Below are 14,378 nucleotides of genomic sequence, written 5' to 3' on the forward strand. Positions count from 1 at the left end.
ACTCCGAGCAGCAGAAAGGGACCTAGGATACTAAAAAGCAGGCTTTGAGACATTAAAAACTTTGCAGAAAAATGTTTTTTACATTATGAAGGATGCACAGCCTGAGCCTATATGCTCCAGTTCAATTAGGACTTTGCTTCTCTAGCTGACCACTGTACAAATATGCAGAGGAAATAGTAAAGCCCTCTGTTCTCTTATACAATTAAATATTCATTTTGTGCACTTTAATGGAACTTATAAATATACATTTTTCTATTGGTAATATTATTTATACTGTAAAGAGACCCTATCTCTAACTTAAAAAAAATCAGTGCATTATGTACAGTGTTTTCGTTTCCATAAATCAATTAGTATTCATTTGCAAGGTGACTTTAAACTTGCTAGAAAATCTGACTGCCCCAGGAAGAGTCAATTCCTTAACATAGCCCCCTCCTTCCATGCAAGTCAGGACCACCTTCCCTTTTCTTTTGGGAGTAACTTCATTACTCTCCTCTATCCCTCACCTACCTATATATCTTTTATTTACCTTAAGGCTGTATAACAAGCTTAGAAGACGCCAAAGGAGCTGAGAGAACATAGGATGAGAAAGCAGGGTGAGCAGAGGAGTTAGGAGCTGTTGCTCTTTTCCTATGAAATCTCTACCAGGAAGTAGGGCGATGACTTAACTGTCGCAAAGCAAAGTCATCAGGTGTGCCATGCTGTATTTTGGGGTTTTATAAAGTTCAGAATTGTGTTGTCACATATAAAAGTGCATGCGAAACAACTCACATACATGTTTTAACTGTCCAACTATTCTCCTGTAAAAAGAACTTGTCACAGGGCCCTTTATTTTAACCAAATTCTTCCCATAAAATTATATTTACATTTAATGTTTTTAAGATAAGTTGGGTATATATATCCAAAAACCCTGAGACTGCTGCAGCATGCGGCCATATTGCATGTGATATCAGCAGAGTCGGTGACTCTCTAAAGCAGCCTTTCTTAACCTTATTTTAACCCATGAGGTCTCATGGAACCCATACTAATTCAATTTATTGGGGGCCATTGGAAACATGCCTCCTAAACTGGTAGCCGGTGGAAAGCATGACCCCTACAAGATTACCACCTTTAAAGACAACTAAATATATCATTAGGCTCAAGTGGTGTTGGGCCCAGAACTATCCAGCCATTAAATTAAGCGCCGGTCATTCTCTGTTCCAAGAACCTCTAGAAACCTTCGGAGGAACCCTGGATGAGAATGATTGCATTATAATCTTCTTCTTCTTTCTTCCTGCCATCAACAGCTACATATATATCAAGGTTTTATAGGGAGGTGAGGGGAGGGCCATCACAGATAGCAATAATCAGATTACAGAAGAGGAGAGGGCTATGGCATAGAGGGAGGGGGCTGTACTAGGAAATTGACTCTTCCCAGATCAGACAAATTTTCTAGGAGGTGTAAAACTGCACTGTAAATAAATAAAAATAATTTATTTATTTAATTGGAAAATTACTACAATTCAGCTAGTAAAACTGTGCTTTTACCTGCAGTTATTTAGGTTTGCAGTCTCTTTAAAGAGACTTGCGATCTCTGGTTTACCACAACTTTTCACCCTCTACTGATTTCTGAACCCTTATTAGATGCATCATTATACTACATTTGTTTTTTGCTTTTTATGCGGAAGAAAGGGTTAGGACCTCTTTATTGCTTTCCAGTGACCCCCTACCATTGTCTCACTAGGACAAGAGGTAAAACTATATCTCTCCAACAAGGACACATATGGCTTTGGTTCCAATCCTTTCCCACTCCATCTAGACCGGGGGTGCCCAACAGGTGGATTGGGATCTTCCGGTAGATCCCAAAGGCAAAGCAAGAGGATCTCGGAGCCCTGCCTTTCAAAATAAACTTTACCGAGTTATTAGGTGCAAGTTTTTATTGTTGGTAGATCATTTTGACTTGGTCATTTTAAAAGTAGCTCACAAGCCAAAAAAGTGTGGGCACCCCTGATCTAGACCCACTAAAATGTTTTTCCTGTAGTGTCACTTTAATGCAATAGTCCAAAACATATAGTACATTTTCCATTTGTATCCATCTCAGACCACAGCCCTGTAAATACCAGGCATTCTGGAAGCAGAGGATCTGACACACTGCTGGCAGTAGCCTGGCACAAAGTTCTATTTATGCAGCAGTTTGGCATGCCCAGCTCCTTGCCGGTAGCAGACATTTTTTTGGCAATGGCAGTATTTATAGTCTCTAATAAAGGCCATTTGTGGCCACACTGTCTGATTCTCCATGTTTAGATCACCGTCTGCGCAATTTTTATTTTATTATTTTCAAATGCTTGTCATTTTTTGGCTGAGAACAAATTGCTGAATTTGCTAACAAAACACCAGAGATCTATTCACTGATTGGCAAGAATATTAAAGCCACCTGCCTCGTTTTATGTGGGTCCACTTTCTTGTTCAAAAACAGCTCTGCCCTATCGAGGCATGGACTCCACAGGACCTCTGAAGGTATACCTGGCACCAAGACGTTAGCAGTCACTTTGCCTATGCCAGTCTGTCTCCTTCCCATATATTGCACCCTGCTGCCATGTCTTCCTCAGGTACCACACACACACCCAGCCATCCACATGATGGTATTTATTAGACCGGGCCACCTTCTTCCATTGCTCCCAGGTCCAACTCTGAGGCTCACATGCCCACTGGAGATTCTTTTTGCACTGGACATAGGTCAGCATGGGCACTGACTGCTCTTTGGCTTTGCATTCTCATGATGTGTTCTGAAACCTTTCTCATGCCCATCATTTGTTCCACAGTAGCCCTTCTGTGACACCTTACCAAACTGGCTAAGCTTTTCCCCTCATGTGCTTCAATGATGCTGTTGCCACTTCGTCACCTTTGGTAGGTACAAACCACTTCAACGCCAAGCAAGACCTGCCATTTTGGAGATGTTTTTGTGTCCATCCATCACAATTTAGCCCTTTTCATGCTTGTTAGTTTTTCCAATATTTGTAAGAGCTGACAAGTCATTCACTGCCCAACAGCTGCTCCTCAGCTATTTGATCGAATAGTGAGATATTGTTCGGGCAATCGAATGCTGAATTTGAACACCATTAAAGCCAATGGTGGGAAGATTCAGGTTATTTTTAGGAATTATTAAGGGCTGCAAGAGCAATCAGATTGCTCTGGCAGCCATTTACTAGTGCTATGTGTTCTTGGGCTTTCTCTATCCAAGAACACAGGGCACTAGATGTGACCGCAAAGTTTCCACGGTCATGTGACCGTGGGAAATGAACTGCAGATGAACTCTGCAGTTCCACTTTGATCCCCGGGGCACCAAAGGTTATTAACACCGGGGATTGCACACTCTTCTCAATGGTTGCGTACTCTGATAAAAAGTAGATAGTGACAAGGATGGTATAGTGGCATGAATAGACAACATCAGTTAAAAAACTAAATATTTTATTAATCATGATACAATTAAAACATTGCATGTAATTGTTTGTAATTATTACTGGATTTTTGTCCCCTCCTAAAACTGTGATTGGCCAAGGAGGCCAACTCAAACAAATTGGGAAGATTGTTCACATTCTTTCTCTGAGTTTAGCAGAAACTAGTCTGCTTCATTAGGATTAAAGGAGGTAGGTATTCCATATATATATATATATATATGTGTGTATAAGTATATATCCATTAATACCAAAAACTTACACTTAGCTAAAACTTCTCCAAACCAAAAACCTTACATGCCAAAACCAAAAATCACCTCCAAAGCTGTAAACCCGGCGTCACAAAAGCGCAACAAAGGAAAGGCTGGCACAGTGGGCCAGAACGTCCACATCAATGGATAATAATACGTTTTCCCCGGTAAAATTTGGATGTGGTATCAATGAAATCACAAGCAACTGGGACACGATATATTCCATGTTACTTACTTAACCTGTGAGTAGTTTCAATACATATAACCCATACTCCGGGAAGTGATAATCTGATGCAGGTAAAGCTCATTCTGAGTGCCACATATAATAAAAAGCAAGACATTGGCATCCAACAGGTGTTTCATCAATAAAAAAATCTGGCCTGTAAAAGATTTTGCACATTCCTCGTTGTCCTATGGAATAAGCCCATGGGTGTCATTACTGACTTGCGTGACACTTTTCCTTTTGACGTTTGACCCCCTCACGTTCTCCCTGCCCCATTCCTTTCCAGACTGTCAGCCCTTGATGTGTTTTGGAAAATCCTACAGACTTTTTCGTGAAGCTGCCACATGTCTCGTGCTTATGAGATCTAGGAGGGGCCCTCCAGGCATATGTGAAGGATCGGGAAGAGTTCAGCTTAATGTTCAAAAACACCATAACAGTATGGACTGTTAACTCCTGCTCCTCCAAAAAGTATTCCAAAAATGTCACTCGTAAATAAATACTTTATTAATATTATTATTATTAATAATAAACAGGATTTATATAGCACCAACATATTACGCAGCACTGTACAATAAATAGGGGTTGGAAATGACAGACCGATACAGACAGTGACACAGGAGGAGGGGAGGACCCTACCCCGAAGAGCTTACAATCTAGGAAGTGGGGGAATTAACACATATTCCTATTTATGTGGCATTTTATGACATATAACAATGTTTTTTTTTTTAAATGTTTCTATACTCTTTTATAACCCCAGCTCAAATAAAAAAAAAAAAGTGATTTTACCATTGGGAGAGTGCAAAATTGGGGGCAAAGCCAAAAAGAGAACTTAAAACCTGGGTGTTGGATAATATTCTCAAAAAGAGCACCCCGGGCAGTCCTTAACCCAGAATTTTTTTTGAGCCGGGTGGGAAGAAACTGTAGGCGGGTGGCAGACCCTGTATTGTGACCAAACTCACCCAAAAACATAGGGGTGTTTGCTGAAAAGTGCTGGGTGGGGCGCCCGGCTAAGAGGGGCTGGGGAAAACACTGCCGGGTTATTGTATTTGGTTAGACAGGAATATATTCTGAGTTTGTACTTATATTGGAAACACTGCAGCACCCTTTAAATACTAACAATACCAAATCACACCCTATAGGGACTTTTGACAATTTTTTGAACTCATTTAAAAATAAACAATAAAAAAATATAATTTTTATTTATATTTAAAATACTTAAAAAAGGCAGATTACCATCTTTAGTATAATCGCATGTCGCGTTTCGCGGCAATTCAATCCGCTTCATCAGGAGATCTAGAGAACTTCCCTCAATAAACAATCATATATATATATCTCAGGTGATCTTCTCAAAAAATTGCTTACATCAGACAAAACTGTTCCCAAAAATCTGCCTCAGAAGTCCCTTATAGGGTGCGGTTTGGTAATATAGTATTTGGTCGTCAACGTTAATTCTTGAAGGGTAATAATAATTTTATTATTTTTAATAATTACTACGGTTTACTAAGTGGGGCTTGACTCTTTTCATTCCTCTTGGACAGTGCTACTGGAAATGCCATGGTCATCTCATATGGGTAGGCCCTTGGGATGTTGAAGATCTGATCACCATGTGTCGGGAGGCCACAGAACTGGACCCCTTGGCCTTGGGGTATTTCGGCAAAATCCCATGGGGATAGTCTTGGTGGAGAGAGGTCTGTTGATCCAGTCTGGGCATGAAAGATCCTTCAGATCTTACTAAAAGGAGGTTTTGAGGTTGCCCTCTGGAGCAGCCATGACTGCAGATTGCTGTGACCCCTTGAGTGTAGGGATCATGGTGGCTCAGTGGTTAGCATACTGGCCAGCACACTGGTTTTGCAGTGCTAGGTCCCAGGTTCGAATCTTGGCCAGGACACTATCTGCATGGAGTTTGCGGGTTCTCCCCCTGTTGACCTGGGTACTCCTGTTTCCTCCCACATTCCAAAAACATGCAGTTAGGTTAATTGGCTTCCCCCTTACACTGTATTAACGACATATGACAGAGGTAGGTAGATTGTAAGCCACTTTTAGGGACAGCTACTGACATGACTACAGACATTGTAAAGCGCTACGTAATATGTTGCCGCTATATAAATACTGTGTAATAATAATACATAGATGAGGAACCCATTGGGACCAGTTCTGTAGTCCAGCAAGCGGGGCAGCAGGTTGGAATTTCAGTAGGACGAAGTTTGAAGCACATTGGATGTTTGCTACATCAACAGATTTTCTTTCCCTGTAGTTATTTTCCTGAATGGAAATGTTCATGTATTGTGGAGATTTACTAAATGCATTTTTTTTTTTCATTTTGAACTGACGTAGACTTTAGGAAGTCAAAACTTATTTATAGATCCTTTTAAGCTGATGCCATGTACACAAAAAATGTAAAAATAGCTCATAAAAACGTGTTGTTGCTGTTCTGTTTTTACAGGTTGGCTATGGCACAACAGAAAACAGTCCGGTCACTTTCATGGGGTTCCTGTATGATGATATTTTCCGTAAAATGGACACTGTAGGTTACATCATGTCCCATACGGAGGTGAGGCGCCGCTGTGTCTACTTTTCATTTTTTTTTTCTTTTTGCTGTTGTTTTTATGATCTTTCTACTTTTGAAAATTTTCTGGCACTGACCTCCTAATTTCATTTCAGGGGAAGGTAGTAGACATCAACACAGGCCAAATAGTTCCTCTGAATGCTTCTGGAGAGCTGTGGATCCGAGGCTTTGGGGTTATGTTGGGTTATTGGGCTGATGAAGAGAAGACCAAGGAGACCATTACACCCGAAAATTGGTATAAGACCGGGTGAGTGACCCTGCTTGGTACTCTGCTTCATGCCAAGGGTAAAATACTTTTCTGAGGGACCCTCAACTTTAACAGAAACTGTGGGGTGGCTGTTGGTTGCAGATTTGCAAATATTAAAATGTCTTGATGGGTGGATAGGAGGTCAGGGCACCCAGGCCACCCTGTCCAGGCTACTTTTAGCCTACATGTGCTCACACCAGGACTGTGCCTGCATGTGTGTCGGTTGTACATACATTATGCAGCCATTGGAGTGACGGTAGTCACCCCAGAACAGTTTCAGGGCAAGAATGTCTGACTCAGTATCACCAGTTACTGTTTTAAAATAATGCAAATTTAAAGCTAAAAAAATTACATTAGATGCTCCTTTAGATTATTTTTGCATTAGGTCAGTCCTGCTTTAGTTGTCAGTCAACCCAAAAAAACCTTTCCCTTTGTTATTGAAATAAAGTGGAAAGTGGAAGGTAGCCCAGTATGGGAGAACTCAACAAGGCTGATGGCAAAGTCTCATCAGATCACTAGATTTCAAGCAGGCCTAGAGGGTTGACCTTGTGAGAATCTTCCAGGTCCATGTCTTTCAAAGGCAGTAATTGATTCCCACAAAGGGAATGTTTGAGAGAATGTAAGATTCCCAGTTTTACAAATGGAGCCAAAACCAGTACCAAAACTCATTAATTTATATTAATATACCTATAATATTATAATATTAATAATACCTAAATTATATGTTGGTATTTTGGTTCTGCTGCTATATGCCTGATCTGTACTACTCACCATTTTGTGAAAGAACTACCTTGCAAGCCCAGGCGCAGCTTTTGAGAGCTACTGTATAGATGTGAGCAATCATAGATTACTGTGTGTGTGTGTGTGTATATATATATATATTTATTGTATTTTTATATGAGAATGTGTTCTGTTAATTACCTATGTATTTGTACATGTGTATATATGTGTATATTCTTATCTGAAAAAATTGTTTTGCTATTTTAGGTCTCTTTTTTCCTAATGAAGCAGACTATGCTCCGTGAAACGCGTAGAATATATGTATAACATCTATATAAAAGAGCCCAAAAATGATTTACAGTGAATATGCTTTTTTTAATGAATAAATCTGTGTTTTATGGTGTTTTACATACATTGTTCTCATGGTGAATTGTTAAAAGAGCCTGAAAAGTCCCAGGGAATGCTTTTAGAGCCGTTTGACTTGACCCAATCCAAGTATGCACGTATGGACTTTATTTGATAATCACTGTTCTACCATCTTCCAGAGACATAGCCACCATGGACGCATTTGGATATTGCCGTATCGTTGGGCGCTGCAAAGACATGATCATCAGAGGTGGTGAAAACATCTACCCGGCCGAAATCGAGCAGTTCCTTCACACGCACCCCAAAGTCATGGAAGCCCAGGTAACTTTCAGGATGTGGTCATGGAATGATAGTTGACTGTGTTGACTGTTACAGACCAAATTGCACCATGTCGTTCCAGATTGTTGGAGTAAAAGATTTGCGGATGGGGGAGGAGATCTGTGCATGTATCCGACTTCATAATAACCAGGAATGCACAGCAGAAGAGATTAAGCAATACTGCAAGGGAAAGGTGAGATGAATGAGAGCTTCTAAACCAGGCCAAAAAAAATGGGAATGGGTGCATAATGTTTTTGGGGCTTTTTTGAGAATTATTACTTTATATGTGATAACAGTTTCATGTCTGTTGTTGAACATAATGCCAAAGCTTCTTATAAAGAGTGGGATGTACCAGCCTACACACGTTTTTTATGTTTTTGTGGTCCTCCAATATTCCCTTGATTGTCCAGTGAGCTCAGTATGCAAATACTGGCTTCCATCAATCTAATTTGAAGTTCTTCATTTACAGTGCTAACCTCCCTATTAATCAGAAAGGCAAATTATGTTTTTTAAAGAAATAGAGAGGGTTCAACAGAGATCTGATAGAGTTTTTGAATACTTGCAGTTAATGGTCAGCTTGGCTGTTTTAATATATTAATATTATTATTAGATGGCAATGTTATATAAATGAATAAGTAATTTATCTTTGTTTAGTGGTGCAGGGTAAAAGAATTAAATCGTCCATTTGTTGCTATTTTATTTTTCGTGGCATGCCATAATCGCTGATATTGGTACCCATAATATGCATGCTGCCCACTTCACCATTTAGCTACAATTGCCCTGCTCCTTGGTAATCCCTCTTAGACTCCATGGGGTCTATTTATAAAGCAGTAAATCTGACATTCACTGAAACATTCCCTGGTGAATAATCAATTCCTACCATTGAACCACAAGGATCTGGATGATCCAGGGAATGTTTTAGTGAATGTCAGGGTTACTGTTTTATCAATAGACTCCATTTTTCCATTTATAAATACTCAGATCATATACAAACACAAAGAAACCCAACGTAATTCAGCCCATGCCAATCATTTTATTGATTTTATGTTGTGCCTGACAATCGTTTTGCGCTGCTTTTATAAATGCACTGATTCTACTTGCTATTGGATCATGTTCATGGTATCCTGACATCTTGATAAAGTTATTATTATTATACAGTATTTATATAGCACCATCATAATATGCAGCGCTGTACAAAGTCCATAGTCATGACACTAACTGTCCCTCAAAGGAGCTCACAATCTAATGTCCCCACCATAGTCATATGGCTTTCATACAGTCTAAGGTCAATTTTTTGGGGGAAGCCATTTAACTTAATTGCATGTTTTTGGTAAAGGGAAAAAGAGTAGCTTCCCTACAACTTATCACCTAATTAAATGTTCATTAGTCTTCTGCAGTGTTGGGGCTGTCAATGGTAAGTTGACAATTATTTACGACAACTTCTGAGGTATAGTAAAAGCATCAAGGTTTTATTCACGCATGGGAAACTCACAACAGACAAGGCAATGGAGGTTGGGACTGTCCCTTCCTCAGTCTAAAGGAGTCTCTGAAAACTTTAGCCAAAGTCTATTTTTTATCTCCTTTTTATTATTATTATTATTATTATTATTATTAAACAGGATTTATATAGCGTCAACATATTACGCAGCGCTGTACATTAAATAGGGATTGCAAATGACAGACTAATACAGACAGTGATACAGGAGGAGAGGACCCTGCCCCGAAGAGCTTACAGTCTAGTAGGTGGGGGAATTTCGCACACAATAGGATGGGAGATATGTAGTGGTGGGAAGTAGTGGTGGTTTCAATTGACAGAAGAAGATGGGTAGGCAAGTTTGAAAAAATGGGTTTTGAGGTCTCTTTTAAATGAGCAGAAAGTAGGAGCAAGCCGAATAGGATAAGGAAGACCATTCCAGAGAGTTGGAGCAGCTCTAGAGAAGTCTTGTATCCGTGTGTGTGATGAGGTTATGAGTGAGGAAGTGATTAGTAGGTCATTGGAGGAGCGGAGAGAGCGGCAGGGGGAGTATTTTTTTACCAAGTCAGAAATGTAAGTGGGACAATAACTGTGGGGGGATTTGAAGGCAAAGCACAGGAGCTTAAATTTGATTCTAAGGTGAAATGGAAGCCAATCACCGGTCATCCAATTCTAGGCTGGTCTTTTCATTCATTTGCCTGGAGACAGATGAATTATTGTTTTGCTTTTTACTGCTGCTGTACATTCCACTTCTAATTGGTTTTCTTTGGGGGAGTTATAGTTTATGGTCTCCTTATTTGCTAGCAGTTTCTATGGTCTTCTTATCTGCTGGTTTCATTTGACCAGGTGCAAGGCTAAGGCGCCTCCGGGAACAGAAGTTAAAGAACACAAATAACTGAGTTAGTCATTTTATAGCAGAATACTATAGTTTGAGTTAATTCTCACTTTACCTAAGGCTAGTAAATATTCTATATACATTCACAGGGCCCAATCATACCCTCTCTTGGTGACTCTCAATAATAAAGTGGCATGTCAGCGTTGACCTCTGTGTTGAGCCCTACCAATGTGGTGATGCACACTTGGCGTGTTTGCCAAGGCTCACAGAGAACGGGTTGAATAGGGCCGTCCATCAAGCAAAAAGGCAGCTGATTGTGAATCTGTAAGGGTTGTGAGGTTGAAGCCAGATTTTTGTTTTAAGCTGGATGAGAAGAAATTGTGAGTTGCAGCCCTTTTATTGTGACCCAACTTTTCAGTTACTGAGAAGTACCGGGTGGTCCGACCAGCTAAAAGGGCTGGGGAGAACAATGGGTTGAAGTGGACAGAGGTAGAAAAGGTGGTCATTGCATCGAATAGCTGCATATTCTAATTAAAGAGTTTTCTACCTGAAGATTAAAGTAGTGTTCTACTTTAAGATTAACTATGACGTTTGTTTTTTTTTCACTTCCAACTCCTTGTTTCCCAACAGATTTCTCATTTTAAGATCCCTCGTTACATTGTCTTTGTGAATGAGTACCCTCTTACAATTTCTGGCAAGGTAAGCATGGGATGGGTGCAAAGAATTTTCTTTAGGTGATATGATATATAGTATAGGATACTCATGTCAATTTTATAATGATCTCTGTTCTGTTTAGGTCCAGAAGTTCAAACTGAAAGAAATGATGGAGAAGCAGCTGAACTTATGAGGAACCATTTATGACCTTTCATAACCCAAGATCATTGTCCTGGCCTCAAAAATAACACCCCTCATTAGTGACTCCCTACCCTTCACGTTTGGTTGGTGACCTCTGGCTGGCATTCTCCGAATGCTGGGACATAATGGATAAAGTGAAAGAAAATGGAAAAAGACATTTTACAACATGACATGGCCTGGTCATCCTTGAGTCGAACCAGTTCCTTGAGAAAGGGTCAACCTGCATAGTTGCTTTGTTTGCGTTATTCTGCACAAAATCAGACCTCGACTTTAATGCATTTACTGCTTATACCAGACCCCCTGCTAAGAAAATTGAAGGAATAATGTCTGTGCTGCTCACATGAACCAATCAGAGGCTAGCTATTACTCGGTTGCAGGATCGATTGGTTGCTGTTAGCAGAAATAATGGTTCTCATCCCATTTTTAGTTTATTGAGAGCTCCTGTGTTCTGCTTTCAAAGTTTTATTTGCCCTCGAGGCCTAGGTTTTAGCCACTCCTTTTATACTTCAATTTTTATTTTTTAGCAAGCTATAATAAATTAGCTGCTGCTCCGTCCTTTTTTAATGGGATCTGTGAATATGAATTATGAATGTGGTCCTCAAGCTGCAAATGCAGCCATGTGCTTTATACTGTGAATGTAAAACAGTTCTACACCCAGAGCAGATTGTGTCCTGCTTGTCCAGACTGGAATGTTGCCCATTGTCCATCCTAAGGCTTTGGTGGCAAAACAAATCCGTCCCAAACTTGTAACTTGTATCCTCAAATATCTTCAGTCTTTACCTCTAGTGCCTTTGAAGTGGGCCTAGATCCACCTAAAGGTGAACCTAACATTTGGGCTGCCGTTGGTATACCTGCAGGAGTGTTATCAGTCCCGGTAGCTGCAGGAAAGAAGGGACATTACCTGTTCCTTCCTGCATTAAATCCCTGCCTGATCCCAAATAAAAGTTTGCAGTCAATGTGATTGTAGACTGTCCAGACAGACACCAAGAATACAGAACTGTTAAAGGCCCAATTCCCCTCACTGAAGTACCCGAAGTTCTTGTTACGGCAAGCAGGTAAATCCATATTGAGTCTCGAGTATGCCTTCTTCTGCCATCCATACTCCACTATTGGTTAGGTAAGGTGGCCATTATATTGACAACTTTTACAAAATTTTATATTTACAACAACTACAAAATTTTACAACTGGTTAGAAAAAAAATATTGGGTTTTTATTGACCGATTGCCTTGCCATGGGGTCCTGTGCAAAGCAACCCCGTCTTGGAATTATTTTCTTAAAAAGGACCTTTTGAAAGATTTACCTATCTCTCCAATACCTTGGGTTGTCACAAAATATGGCCGTTAGGAACTTTCACCAACCAACATGTCCAGGAGTAACCCCTGCATCCCCCCATGGTTACTTCTGCCGTATTGCTGCAGAACACATATGTGATGTAGCAGCCAGCGGGAGAACCCCGGCAGTGTTTGGTGCTAAAGGGTCTTCAGAAGCTGTATATGGGCCAATTCAAGTCAGAGAGGTGAGAATGAACAGCCTTCTCTTGCAGGAGACCCCTTTTTAGAAAACCTGTTTCCAAAGCCAGGGTAAGTCAAAGCAAACTTGCACTTTCTTTTATATTGATGCCCCCAGCTTAGCCCCTTGTAAGCTCCAACTGGAGCAACTCCGAGCTTACACAGGGCTGCATTTCCCTCTCCCAGCATCTAAATGAAGTGATGGATGAAAAGAGGAGGAAAGGAGGACTAAAAATACCTCCTGCTTTGCTTTTCATAGCTAAAGTTGTGCCTTATGTTACAGTGTCTTCAGCGTATAGAAATTCCTTACAAATGTGACTTTAACGTTTCTGCCTTCACCGCACACCAGATGGTCGCCCACTACCTACTCTGAAAATACCTTAGGCCGCCATAGACTTATTACTGGCATCAAGTCAAATTTTCATTGGACTGCAAGTAAAATACCAGCGGGGTGGCAACCATAGACGGATCAACCATCTGTATCTGGCACCAATTAGCAATAGCTAAAAATTTAGAACATGTTTAACGATTGCCTTATTTTTAATAAAAATACCTGCTAATGTGAACGCTTGGAAACGTGTCTTTGTTGATGAATATAGTGAAAGAATTCTTGTTGGCTAAAGAATAACTCGGCTTATTGAATGCAACCAATTAGCTTCTTTACTGGCGAGCCAGGAGGCCTTTGGGAATTGTTTTTGTGGCTGCTCCTTGCAATGTAAAATGTCATGAACTCATATGGAGGAACTTTTACTGAATGACAGGAAAGGGCGTTTTGATCCTTATTCAGGAGTGGATAGATCAAACCTTCATTTTTGTACACATTCCTTCACATACATGGTGCATGGTAATCTCCAAAGCAAGGGCGTTTTTAAAACTAAAAAGTTTCTAGTTATTCCTTATAACATTGGCATCTCTGCTAACTGCCTATCAGGTGCATCAAAAGGTGTTCAAAGGGTTATAGTTCGTTAGAAGGCAGCCAAAGTATTATTGGAGAAGTCTGTCCCCTGCCACCATGGTGCAGAGAAGGACAGCTGAAGCTTACTGCTTTTTGGACAGTTCTAGCTGACTCGGCAGCAAGTTTGTCGTATCTCTGCAGAGAGATCATTGCTTCCCCACAAGAATCCAGTTTTTTTTATAGTGCTAAGCTTGTGACTGGTTCCCTTTATAACCTCCTAAAGCATGTAGTCCTTTGGACTAAAAATGTGAACAAAGTTTCTCTTTGGATAACAGATGTCCCTTATTGTGAATGTATCAAGTGGCAATATTTGCTAATATTTTTGCATCCTTTTTTTCACTGGATCCATGAGCAGGGGCATTTTAGGCTTTAGTTCAAATCCAGGGATGCTCTGCCTATTTTTATTCACAAAAAGCATCAACAGAAAACAAATTCCAGGGTTTTCCCTTGCAGGGCATCACAGCAGGAGATCAAAAAGTACCGTATTTTTCGCCGTATAAGACGCTCCGAATATAGGACGCACCCAATTTTAAAGGAGGAAAATCTAGAAAAAAAAGATTCTCAAAGAATATTCCCCTTCTGATCACTCATGTGCCATTCATACCGGTATTCCCCTTTTGATCACTCA

At 40.3% G+C, this 14,378-nt stretch overlaps 1 protein-coding gene across 1 annotated transcript in view; it reads left to right on the forward strand.

Moving 5' to 3' along the window:
* Positions 1 to 13,361, forward strand: part of ACSF2 (acyl-CoA synthetase family member 2) — a 47,258-nt gene extending 33,897 nt beyond the window's left edge. Inside the window, exons 11-16 of the mRNA XM_072403338.1 lie at positions 6,349 to 6,456; positions 6,567 to 6,718; positions 7,984 to 8,125; positions 8,205 to 8,315; positions 11,062 to 11,130; positions 11,228 to 13,361. Coding sequence (XP_072259439.1) covers positions 6,349 to 6,456; positions 6,567 to 6,718; positions 7,984 to 8,125; positions 8,205 to 8,315; positions 11,062 to 11,130; positions 11,228 to 11,278 — 633 coding nt within the window. The 3' untranslated portion in view covers positions 11,279 to 13,361. The remainder of the gene's footprint in view (positions 1 to 6,348; positions 6,457 to 6,566; positions 6,719 to 7,983; positions 8,126 to 8,204; positions 8,316 to 11,061; positions 11,131 to 11,227) is intronic.
* The last annotated feature ends 1,017 nt before the right edge of the window (positions 13,362 to 14,378 follow it).

This window comes from Pyxicephalus adspersus, chromosome 3 (genome assembly GCF_032062135.1).
Source record: "Pyxicephalus adspersus chromosome 3, UCB_Pads_2.0, whole genome shotgun sequence".
NCBI lineage: Eukaryota > Metazoa > Chordata > Amphibia > Anura > Pyxicephalidae > Pyxicephalus > Pyxicephalus adspersus.